Source organism: Manacus candei, unplaced genomic scaffold, assembly GCF_025592945.1.
Source record: "Manacus candei isolate 608988 ecotype Guabito, Panama unplaced genomic scaffold, ASM2559294v1 h1tg000124l, whole genome shotgun sequence".
NCBI lineage: Eukaryota > Metazoa > Chordata > Aves > Passeriformes > Pipridae > Manacus > Manacus candei.
Genome location: NW_026138172.1, coordinates 2,674,709 through 2,686,731, shown reverse-complemented (window position 1 = coordinate 2,686,731; position 12,023 = coordinate 2,674,709). Strand labels below are relative to the sequence as shown.

At 54.7% G+C, this 12,023-nt stretch overlaps 2 protein-coding genes across 3 annotated transcripts in view; one reads left to right on the top strand and one right to left on the bottom strand.

The window, feature by feature from the left end:
• LOC127462296 (probable G-protein coupled receptor 19) overlaps positions 1–12,023 on the bottom strand; it is a 667,268-nt gene that overhangs the window by 108,871 nt on the left and 546,374 nt on the right. The gene's annotated exons all lie outside the window — the stretch shown is intronic.
• Positions 1,247–5,483, top strand: CDKN1B (cyclin dependent kinase inhibitor 1B). Of its 2 annotated transcripts, none has more exons than XM_051770784.1 (3): positions 1,247–2,202; positions 2,762–2,892; positions 4,188–5,483. In XM_051770784.1, the coding sequence occupies exons 1-2, from the start codon at positions 1,728–1,730 to the stop codon at positions 2,881–2,883; spliced, it is 597 nt and encodes a 198-aa protein (XP_051626744.1). In that variant the 5' UTR covers positions 1,247–1,727; the 3' UTR covers positions 2,884–2,892; positions 4,188–5,483. The 2 variants fall into 2 exon arrangements, with proteins under 2 accessions (XP_051626744.1, XP_051626743.1); XM_051770783.1 differs by having other exon boundaries at positions 1,248–2,202; positions 4,211–5,483.

Sequence of the window (12,023 nt, the reverse complement as noted above, 5' to 3'; positions counted from 1 at the left end):
TGTAGACTCTAAACTAGAGTAAGTCTGTGTAAGTACAGGACAGGGTAAAAACTCCCATGTCTTCAAGGCCAAATCAGTTGACTCTCCTCTCAGCCAGTAAAACCCAATTGTGTTGACCCCTGCCTTGTTGAGATAGCTTGTCACTGGTATGCCCCTGCCCCCTGCCCAAAGCAAAATTTGAACAGGGTTGCTCTGCTTGCAGAGGAGACCTGGCCAGATGGATTGGTGTGAAAAGCCTTCAGGGCCCTCCAAAGATTCAGGTGCAGGATCTGGGCCCCTGGAAGCATCAAAACCTTTGGTGCCTGAAAGAACCCACAGTGTCCCACAACACATTGAGGGGGCTGCCCTGCCTGGTGAGGGAAGACGGCTGTGGAAGGGGCTGGAGACACTGGGGCAGAGAGCAGGACACTGTTGCTCTTATCTTCATCACACCTGCTGTAACAATGAAAGGAACTTGCTTAAAAAATCCCTGGCTGTGACTCTTGGCTCATCTAAACTTTTGAGCACACAAGCAGGACAAACCCCAATGTTTTTGTTTTCTTTCCCCTGCTTGCTGACATCTGAAATCCCAGCAGAGGTTGTTTTAGGGCCATTTCTTCACCTAGTCCCTTTCTTTGCCGAGAAAGCAGTAAGAGGTGAGCCTCTCGGCTCTGGGAGCTACCAGCCCATTTAGGCAACCAGTGGTGTCACAGTGCTGCGGGTCGGGATGCTGGTCTCCCCTGCATGCCGCGGGGTGGCCAGCTCCCCCACTTGGCCCGAGTTTGCCCCCAGCCTTGGACCTCGGAGGGGATGTGTCGCTAGAGCCCAACCCAGAGAAGCCAGAGCGATGGGGAGACTTCTGTCACAGCACTGAATCAAAACGCCACCACTTCTTAGGCCGCTAGGGCAAGCAGCGGGATGGGGTAGGTGTTTTTGGGAGGTGGTGGGCACAAACCCCGCCGGGCCCGGGCTTTGCGGAGGGGTGAAGGAGAGCGGGACCCGCGGTGCCTTCCCGTTTCTCTCTCTTTGTCCATCGCTCCCGGTCTTCGTCCCCCACCTTCCCCGCGGCTCGGCTCGGCTCCGCTGGGCTCGGATCCGCTGGGCTCGGCTCGGCCGGGCTCGGCTCGGCTCGGCCCGGCGAGGCAGCAGCCGGTTCGTCCCGTCCCACCTTTAGAGCCGGCGGCGGCGACGAGGTAGGGCCGGGCCGACGGGGCGGTGCCCGCCGCCGTAACCAATGGCTCGGCCGGGCTGTTTAAATAGACTCGTCCTGTCAATCAATTTCTTCTTCGTCAGCCTCCCTTCAATCGCCATATTGGGCAACCCAGAAAAGGGCTCGTCTCCTCTTGTTTTTTTCCGTCTCGCTTTTACTACGCGGCGGCGGCGGTGCGAGCGGCAGGGCCATCGCGATCGGCATCGCCGGCGGGTCGGCACCGCGGAGGGCAGCGCCGCGCTCCGCCTGCTGCTCCCCCCGCACCGCTCCTCCACCGCCCGGGGCTCCCCGGCGGCGGCACCGCCGGCTCTCGGGGCTCATCCCTGGGCAGGCGCTTATGCAAGGGCGCCTCCTCGCCCCTTCTCCGCGGGCCGAGGGCGAGCGGGGCCGAGGCGGGGCCGCAGCGCGGGGCAGCGCGGAGAGGAGGCGCGGAGAGGAGCCGCTGGGCGCCGGGAAATAAAGGGCAGCGGAGAGGCGGCGGCCGGAGGAGAGAGAGCAGCGAGCACAACCGCCGCCTGGAGCAAGAGGGAGCAGGGAGATGTCAAACGTCCGTATTTCTAATGGGAGCCCTACCCTGGAGCGCATGGAGGCCAGGCAGTCGGAGTACCCGAAGCCGTCAGCGTGCAGGAATCTTTTCGGGCCGGTGAATCACGAAGAGTTAAACAGGGAGTTGAAGAAGCACCTGCAGGAGATGGAGGAGGCATGCCAGAGGAAGTGGAATTTCGATTTCCAGAATCACAAGCCGCTTGAAGGCAGGTACGAATGGCAAGCCGTGGAGAAGGGGAGCTCGCCCGACTTCTACTTCAGACCCCCCCGGCTACGGAAAGCCGTCTGCAAGTCCTCCGGCCGCCAGAGTTTGGATGTAAACGGGAATTGCCAAACCGTGGTTTTTGTCGGTTCTCAGGGAATCTCAGAGGACACTCACTGTGTAGTTCAAAAGACTGATGTTTCAGAAAATCAGACGGACTTAGCAGAGCAATGCACTGGGCAGAGGAAAAGACCCGCGGCCGATGGTAACGTACCCCCGCGAAAGCGACAGCGCTCAGCTCCGCGCCCCACTCGTGTCAGCGCCGGGGCTCCCGGCGCCTTCGCCCCTGCCACGCGTGGCCCGGGTACGGTGGGCTGTGCCCCGCTGGGCACCGGCTCGGCGTGCCCCCCTCCCTCCCCCGCCCCCTAAAAAAGCTCGGGTACTGTTTGCAGTCCCGGGGGGTCCCGCATTGAGTGGGAGCCGGTAGATGATTTGCGAGGAAGAGCCCTTAGATGTGGGTCATTTCTCCCGACCCCTCGCCGCCCCTCTGCAGGGACCCGGCCTCTTGCCCAGGTGGGAGGAGGTTCACAGTGCTCAGCAAAAGACGAATACGGATTTTAGCCGAAAAGAGGGAACTTGGATCTCTTACCTAGAGAGAAGCCCATCTCCCCTCCCCCTCCTCGCTTCACGTAGCCGACCTGACTTGGGGATCCGGTAATGTTCCCCCCTCGGCTCCATCTATCCCCCCTGGATGCCGAGAAAACATCTGGAAGGAAAATATTTTAATATCGCTCCCCCGCCCGTTTTTAATCTTCCCCTCCTAGATTCCTCTCCTCAAAATAAAAGAGCCAACACAACAGAAGAAGAGGTTTCAGAAGACTCCCCCAGTGCCAGTTCAGTGGAGCAAACACCCAAGAAATCAAGCCCGAGAAGACATCAAACGTAAAGCGTTTAGGTAGGTTCCCTTTAGGATCTAGCATTAGGATGCAAATAAGGGAAAGAAAGGGTGACCGAGGGGCTATCCCGAGTCTGTAAGGGGCTGGGGGGGCGCTTCGGGCCCCTGTGGGCTCGCTGAGGGGTGTTTTCTCCGAGGAAGGGTGGCTTTCCCCAAGCGCTCGGGGATGGGTGTGTTTTAGAAGGTGGGGAGTGGGAGGCGCAGGGCTTGGAAAGAACAAAACAAGGAGCGAACCGCTGCGCTGGGCTCCGCAGCGCCGGGGGGATGGGGCAGGGGCAGTGCGAGCCCCGGTCGCGGTGGGACTGACCCTGCATTCCCTCCCTCCCTCCTCCGGGATTGGGACTGGAGGCAGGTAGGGCCCTTTCCCAAGGACCGTGCGGGTGGAGGGACGCAGTTTGAAACGCGGCTGATGCATCATGGCAGATGCCAGGGGATTTAGGGGAGCTTCCTGTGTCCCCCGCCCCCGAGGCTTTTTCACCTCCAGTGGCAGCCTTGCCGTCGCATATCGCGGCCACAAGTCAAAAAGTTTGGTCTAAGGGGAATCCGGGCACTTTCTTAAAATCCGAGCAGCGCAAGGTTGTTTTCTTTTTTTCTTGGTTTTTTGCTTTTGGGTTGGCTATTTTTATTCTTTTGTGTGTGTGTGTGTGTGTGTGTGTGTGTGTGTGTGTGTGTTGGCTCTGTTTTAGAGGCTGGCAGAGGGAAGGGAGCGGGTTAATGGGAGCTGTGTTGTGTTGTGTGTTGTATTTTTTTCCCTACCCCCCCTTCTTGTTGTTTTTGTTTTAAGGCGAGGGCTGGGGCGGGGAGAGTTGGTAAATTGCGCCGGCGGTTTGGGAGCCGAGGTTAGCAGCGAGGTTTACAAAAACGATTTGCGATTGTGCAGAAAGAGATTAAGCTGTAAAGCAGAAGTTGCAACAAATTAGTCCCGCTGGGGTGAGCCGTGGCGGAGCGCGGCAGCCTGCGCGGCCATGCGAATGCCGCTACTACCGCCCACTTTTTTTTTGTTGTTTTTTTTTTTGTCTTGGAGGGGGCGGGGGGGGAGAAGGAGGGGTCCCGCCGCCCCCGCTTTCCCAGCCGAGGGGTGAAAAGGGCCAGGGCCGGCTGGGGGTGCGGGTAGCACGGCCCCGGCCCAGCCCGGCCCGACGGGGCGGCGGCGGGGGCCCCGCCCGGGCTGGGCCCGCCCGCCCCGGGGATGCGGTGTCGGTTTGAACCAGTTGCGCCCCGGATCGCGTTTCTTTTCGATGTTTTCTAATCACTTTCTCCCTCGTCGTCGTCGTCTTCTTTTTTTTTTTTTTTAATTCCTTTCCCCACCCCGTTGCAGAGCGGAGGATGTGCGCGTCCTCGTTCGTCGGGTGCGGCGGGGGGCGATGAAGCGAGAAAGATGTAAAGTTGTAGTGGAAAAGAAAAATACATATCGCCGATCTCCGTTGGATGGAGGTGTCCTGTACAAGCACTGAGAAAAAAACAAAACCAACAACAAAACAACATCAACAGAAAGCAAACAACACTAAATTTTAGGCACTCTTAAAAGATCTGCCTCTAAAAGCATTGGATGTAGCATTGTGCAATTAGGTGTTTCCTTTTGCTTCATTGTACTACCTGTGTATATAGTTTTTACACTATGTAGCACATAAAACTTGTTGGGAGGGGGGAGGGACTGTAAGAGGGTGACCGATTGGAACTTGCTTTCACAATCTAGCAAGCAAATAAATCTCTGAAGAGAAGCAGTGTAGGTTTTTTATTACTTAAAGATGTATTGTCCCTTTAAGTGGGTCTGCAGTGTTTTTCTCTCCTTTTTTTTTTTTTTTTGTTTAATGTATCATCGGGGTGACCCTGTTCAGAGCCGATTATTATAGGCTGCTTGTGAAGTTTCTTTCTACAGCATTAAGCTGAAGAGGTGGGAGCTGTGATGATTCCATTATATGGTAGCAAAAGTTCCCCCCCAGCCTCAAATCCATATACCAAAATGGAATGCCTGAAAAAGTTGTGTAAAATCATCCCACCTGATTATATTGCCTGATTTTCTGTGTTGGTTTTTTTTATTATTATTATTTGTTTCTTTGTTTCATTTTTTTTTTTTTACCTAATCTGGAGGTCTTTTGCTCTGAATCTTGAATATTGTTTTCTGATCTGACCCACTTCCCGAAGTGTTTGTGTGTGAAGGGAAAAGGGATACTACATCTTTAAACAGTATTTCTACGTTGCCTGTGTACCTGTATGTAAAAATAAAAAAAAAAAAAGTTTGAAGTGTACCTGTGTACATAACTCTGTAAAGACACTGAGAAATTATACTAACTTATTTATGTTAAAAGATTTTTTTTTTTTTTAATCTAGAAGACAATATTTTTCCCCATTAAGCCAAAGCGGCATGTTTTTGTGCATTTGTAAATGCTCTATTTGGTAGACTTTTTAGAGGGTTTTTGTGGGGGAGTTCATTTTTTTTTCCTTTTTCTGATAATTAATATGGCTGTGCTTAAAAGATTGCAGACTGAGCCAATTTAATTTTTTTTGTAATGCGTGGGGGAAAAAAAAAATCCAGATTGATATTGTTTCACATCAAGCAATCAATAAAGAAAACTGCCATATATAAGAAATATGGTCTTCATTAGTGTGTGTTTCAACCTCCCTCAGCCTGGCACTGGAGGAAACAAGACTCCTTCAAGAAATAACAGCAGTTTTCCTTTGGGTATCTTTTCATGTGTCTCTAGTGCAGGTGACAGTAAGGGATGCAGCACCCTTAGTGCAACGATACCATTTCTTGCCATGCCTGTAGATGTGGCACTTGGGGACATGGTTTAGTGGTCGACTTAGCAGTGCTGGGTTAACAGTTGGACTCAATAGATCTTAAGAGAGAAGAGGGCTTTTCCAACCTCTAGATGATTCTGAGTCTCCTCTGTGATAACTGGGGATGATGTGCCCTCTTAATGCAAAAGAGTGGAATTTCCTGTGTCATAATGGTTTTGGGGTTGTTTTTTTTGTTGTTTTGGTTGTGTAGGTTTTGGTTTGTTTGTGGGGGTTTTTTTGTTGGTTGTTTTTTTGGTTTGGGTTTTTTTTTTTTTTGAGACAGAAAGAAAAGGTATTTCGATGTATTTCGCGCACTTAGTCGTTTGACTCCTAAGGCTTGAAACTCGAGCCCAAATGAGCACCTTCCGGGACGGGGCCAGAGAGCCACCGGATTCCCGGGGTTGCCCTCCTTCTCCCGCTCCCGGCGGAGCTCTCGGGGGGCGCGGGCCGGCAGCATCCTCCTCTCCGCCGGCCCTGCGGGAGCCCCGGGGTATTCCCCCTCAGCAGCCGCGGCCACGGCTCTCAAAGATGGCGCCTCGCACACCCCTGTCCCAGCAGATGCTGGTGCCGGCAGCGGCCGCCCCCCGTCCCGCCCGGCCCCGCCACTGGCGCCCCGGATCCCCACCGCCTCATCTCAGCACCGGGAGAGATGCGGAGGGCCAGCATCGGGAGAGATGCGGAGGGCCAGGCACCGTCGGAGAAAAGCGATGGATGCACCGGAGGGTGGAGGAGGGGGCGCGGACGCCCGAAGGGGGTCGGTACTGCCCGGCCTTGCCCGCCACGCCCGGCAAGGTGCGAGCGTCCCCCTCCCCGCTGCCCTCCGCTCCTCACCGCCCCGGCGATGCGGGGAGGGGGCGTTCTCAACCCCAGGGCTTGCGAGAAATAAACACGTAAATGAACAAAACGGAGGCGGAGGGGGGAGTACAGCCCAGCGCGAGGTCCTTCCCCCTCCTCGGTGCAACGCGATCCTGTTGTTTATTCCGGCCGCGCCCGGGCTCGCCCTCGCTCCGAAACCTCCCCGGGAACGCGGGGCTGTGCCGGCCTGGCGGTGGGGAGGGACGGGGAGAGGGCAGCGAGACCCCCGCCGCCAGCCCCGTTCCAGTGTCGGCCCCCGGCTCGGGCAGAGCAGGGCAGAGAGGAGGGAGCGGGCACGGCCGGCGCTGGCCACGGACTTTCGCTCCTCCGCCGGCTGCGAGGGATCGCTGGACACCCTGCCCTCCGCCCCCCAGCGCTCTGCTATCCCGTCCCTCCTGCCCCCCGCGGAGTGACTCCATCGCAGTGTGCGGGGGTTGCGCGAAGCTCAAACCAGTAAACGTGGAAAACACTCGCGAAAATGAAAAAAAAAAAAAAGTTACGTGGTGGTTTTTTTTTTTTCTCCCCCCAGCACGAACAAAGTGATCTCGATGGAAAATAAATAGCGGCGCCTCCCCGAGCCGGCCTATCCCCGCGGCTGGCGAAAGCCAAACCACCCCCTCGGGCGGGGGGACGGAGGCAAGGAGTGGGGCGGGGGGGCCACCGCAGCCCCCGGGATGGGGTCCCGCCCGCCTCTCCGTCATGTAGGGTTTGGATGTGCCCTCTGACCGCCTCCCCGCTATTATTTTTAATTATTTTTTTTTCTTTTGTTGTTGCTGTTGTTGCCGCGGCCGATCGATGGGGCTTCTCGCCCCGCGCGGCAGCCCAGGGCCGCGCTCGACGCCCCTTTCACCTGGGGCCGCCCCCGCCGCCATCGCGCCCCCCCGGGGGAGCGGCACCACCCGCCCCCGCCTCCTCCTCCCCGGTGACCCCCGGGAGATGCGCGGAGCCAGCGCCAGAAGGGGGGGAACATCCCCCGCCGCCCCACCCGGAACAAGGGGGGGAGGGTGACGAGCGCCCAGACCCGCCCCGCGCCCCCTGCTCCGCGGCGGGGAGAGCGCGTTCTCCTCCCCCCGGGGCTGGGGCTGCTCGTTGCGGCGGCAGAGCCCCGCGACCCACACCGCCGCGGCCCTGCGGGGAACTGAGGTGGTGCCGGCCCGGGCCTGCGCAGCGGGGTCGAATTTTTAAATTTTATTTCCTCCCCTCCTCCTCCTTCTTCCTCCTCCTCCTCCTCCTCCTCGCCGCAGCGTTTCCTCCTTGGGCGGCTGGAGGCAACCTTGCCTCGCTACTTTCCTGCGCCTGGCATCGCTCGGCGGGGCGGGCCGGGCCGGGCGGGGCGGGGGAGGGAAGAGCCGGGGGAGGGGAGGGGAGGGCGGAGCGCGGCCCCGCCCGCCCCGTCTGATGCAACAGGCGCGGCCGGCCCGCCGGGTGCGCGCGCAGCTGCCCTCCCCGCCTTTCCTGCCCCCTCCTTCCCATCCCGCTGCCCGCGTCTTTCGCTCCTGTGCCTCTGTCCCTCCCTCGCTTCCCGGGTCACACGTACGCGCGGATCTGCCGCCTCCGCGTGTGCGCCCGCACGTACCTGCGCGCTCCGCGGTGCGGGGGAGCGGGTTCCCTCTCCTGCGGGCGCGGGGGGTGGGTGGTTGCCGTCGGTCCGGGCACCGAGGGGCTGCGGGGCTCCCCCGGCAGCCGGGCTGCCCGCCGGGCGCCCCTGCATCCCCCGCCCTCGTTTTTTGAGTCCCCCATCCCTCCTTGCGCTGTTCCACGCCGGGAACGGGGCTTCCGCTCTCGGCGGGGAAGGGGGCAGCCCCGAGGGGCAGCGGGAGCGGGGCCGTACTGCAGGAAGGGTTGGCTTTCCCTTACATAAAGCCGCGTGTTGTCATGCCAGAGGAGAGGGATATGACCCGTTCCTCAGCAGGAATATTTTCAACGTGGATCTGGCCATTTTTCGCTGGAGACACTTGGCTGGAAGTGACAGTACTAGCAACGTGCCCTTAAAGTCAATATTAACACCCATTGCTTATCAGCTGTGGAGTCAGCCTCCTCTTCCTCAGATGGGGAAATTAGCTGGAAAACGATGTTTTCCTACATTCACACCCATCTGTACTTCTGAGTAGCTTCAGCTGAAAAAACTTGAAGAAACACTGAATTTCATTTTCAAAAAAAACCCACATTCCACTTCAGAAATGTCAACATGTTTTGTTTCAACATAATCTTAGGGTGTTTTGTCTCTTTCTTCTTTTTCCATTTTTTTATTTTATTTTTTTTATTATTATTTAAAAGTAATCTACTATCCTCATTTGTTTGGTGTTGTTTTTTTTTTTAAATACCCACCAAAGGGAAATGTCCACGGTATAATGACTTTAACAAAATGTGTGATCTACAGTAAAATAATGAGATTATATCGTGTTAATTGTTTTGCTCTGTCCCCCCAAATGAGATATTTTCGGCTTTGATTTTACTGGGAAACCTTGAAGACTTTCTGTACTTTTTTAATATTGATTTCCCCACCCCCCGATGTTTCATTTACCTACTGAGCTGAAAAAAAGGCTTTTTTTTCGTGCTGGGCGGGTTGTATCAGCACTTGTGGTTTGCTGTGTTTCATCCAGGCTCAGCCATCTCCTCAATCCAGGCAGCTTGTGTGCCTTTCCTCTCCTTGCCTGCTTTCTGCCTTGTCCGCATCAGTCATTGCAAGGCTCAAAATTAGGCAAAAAAATAGAGAGGAATGTGTTTTTTTCTTTTTTTTTTCTTCTTTTTATTAAAGAAAAATATTCCCAATTCACTTTACTTAAAAGGCAAACAAATGTATTTTTCCTATAATGTGAAATTAATAATGATAATTTAAGTATAAAGTAATAATATATATAACAGTAATATGCAAAGTGCAACTGCCTAAAAACAAACCAGCATTGGATTGCCTGCTTTCCCCTGGAGAAACAAACCAAAAGGGACAGCAGCTATGAAAATCCCCCAAAAGGAGGTTACTAGTGATGCAAACCAACCAGTAATGAAAGGGCTCTGGTTGCCACAGAGCTTTTGCCCCATCTCCTGTCAGTGCCCTCTCCCTGCTCCCTGGGTGCTGCAGCAAAGGGGCAGGAGTGCGGATGTGGTGAGGGGCCTCGGCACCCCCTGGGATTGTGGGGGAGGCAGAAGCAAAAGGAAAAGCTCTTGGTCCAGCAGCATGGGCAGAACATACCACTGAGGTGAAAACAAGATTAGGAGCTGACCTGCTCCCAGGACTCCTGTGACAGGCAAGGACATTTGTGACTTGTTTCAGGGTCAGCTTCCAGCCACAAGCTGCCATTGCAGCAGGTGAACAGTTTAGAGCTTGTAGCTCCCTGCGTAGGAGAAGCCGTACAGAAGGTTTGAAGGAATGGAGGGTGGAGAAGACCAGGGTGACGCAGATATCCTGCAGACAGCATGTTTCCCAAAGTGGCTTTCCTTTCATAGGACACTACCAGCTACTCTAAGCCTCATCCACAGACAAGATGTATGTTAACTGAACTTGTCTGCTTTCAGAACAGGCTGGCATGTGTTCATGTATGTCTGTTTCCAATTGAGATATACTCCAGTTAAACAGATAGAGTTGTTTTTCCTTTTTTTTGCTTCCTGCCTCCCCCCAACCAGGGGTGCAGCTGTGCATCGGTGGAGTGTGTCTGCCCTGTGCATTGCCTCTGGAGAGGGGACAGCTCTGCCTCCTGCCTGTTCCCCACTGCTCCTGCACTCTGCTGTCACTGAGGAGTGGGATTTGGGGTAACCTCTCTGGATTCACTCCATTTCCCAGCTGTGCCTGGCTGTGTGTACTCTCCTGTCTTAATAAACCATCTAATCCACAGGTTCTCCACAAGCAAAGGGCACAAGCTTATTTTCTGTTGAGGTGCTAAAGGATTCTGTGAGTCTCCATTCTCAGGTCTCTGGGGGCAGTTCTCTGGCTCTGGCTTTTGGAGAAAAGTGTGTTGCAGTGGCAGGTGACACATTACGTGGTGGGCTGTCGCAGCCGGTGTCACTGCAGTGGAAGACACCAGTTCATAGCCCAGCTGAACCAAGCTGACCTGGGTGGGTGCTCCTGGCAGGTTTGCTGTGCTGCACTGGCAGGGGCTGCCCCACAGCCTCTTGGCAGCTTGGCACCTGCCAGCCGGCTCTGGGTGGAAGCACGGAGCAACAAACCATGCGGTTTAGCGTTCCCTATCCACAGACAGGCTGTGCCAGTTCAGGCTTTTATACCTGGCCGTCCTACTGCGCCTGGAGCTGTTTGGAGGAGCCAGCAGGGAGGAACATTAGTTTCATTCCAATTTTATCCTTGGCCTCACATCTGAGACTTCAAGCAAGGATTCCAGTTGTGGGCAGACGCCCCATTTTGAGTGCTCCAGACGCTACTCCCACGAAGACCAAGCAGTCCTTTACATGGAGGCCAAAAATCCAACTGTTGCCTGATAAAGCCTTTCTGTCATGACTGGCTCTACCCAGATTGAAACCGGGAATGTACAAGTGCAGAAAGGACTCCCTTGCCCCCCTGCTACCTGGGCAGGTTGGAAGAGCTCTGAAGGCAGATGGCTGTGTACCAGCAAGCACAGTTGCAGCTGTGGTCCTCACTTTCTTTGAGGAGAGAAGCTGTAGGTCTGGGACTGACCATACTGTAAATTTTTCCTGCCAGATGTGAAGCCTGGAGTTGATGCTGTAAGCTTGGTAACGTAGTACACCGCATAAACTTTTCTCTCCATCCCCCCTCCCCCCCCCAAACAAAGTGATAAAGTGTTCCCGTCTGAGCTGCTGGCTTCCTGATACATATATTTTATTCTGGTTGGGGACTGGGGATCAGAAGGGAGGACACATGCATACACAGATGAATATAGCTATTTATTTATTTTTATTAGTGGATTACTGGAAGAGAGACCTCTACTGGCTCAGCTCACAGAGCTGCTGCCGTACCTTGGCCACTCGACCAACCACAGCTCATGGGATTTCTCTTACCTTCCCTTCACCTATTTGGGAAATTTCCTCCTAGTTCCTTTAGGAGGAGATGAATCTTGGGCACTAAAGCATAGTAGAAAATTAGAGTCTTATTGGCAATGGAGGACAAGGCAGCAGGGTGTTTCATCTACTCCACTGACTCCAGTTGCATTTTGTTCTCTATATTCTACCTGCAAGCTGGTTGTATAGCACAGCAATGAGGACGACTTCAGAAACCATCTCTTTTGGGTCAAGGCTGTTTAGCCTCTGCTGTCAGTGGGATAGATGTTGACTCCTGTCTGGGCCGTGCCAGAGCCTGGTGGTCAGTGGAGGCTTCTCTTCCTGGCTTGGGAAAAAGTTACTATAGAGTGTTTCTTTCTAGTAAAGCTATCTTTATCTGAGCCCAAGTAATACAAAAGAAGGCTTGGTGTTTGCAAACAAGTGGAGCTGGGTGAGCCAGTAGCGTAAGGCCTTTAAGTCCTGAGCTGCCAGCCTGGCTGAAACAGAGGCAGTAGTTTCACCTCTGAGTAGAGCTACAAAGTTAATCAAGG

Coding starts and splice junctions, on each gene's coding strand:
- CDKN1B (XM_051770784.1), top strand. CDS start 1,728: ATGTCAAACGTCCGTATTTCTAATGGGAGCCCTACCCTGGAGCGCATG. Junction 2,203..2,761: donor GAAAAGACCCGCGGCCGATG/GTAACGTACCCC, acceptor TTCCCCTCCTAG/ATTCCTCTCCTCAAAATAAA.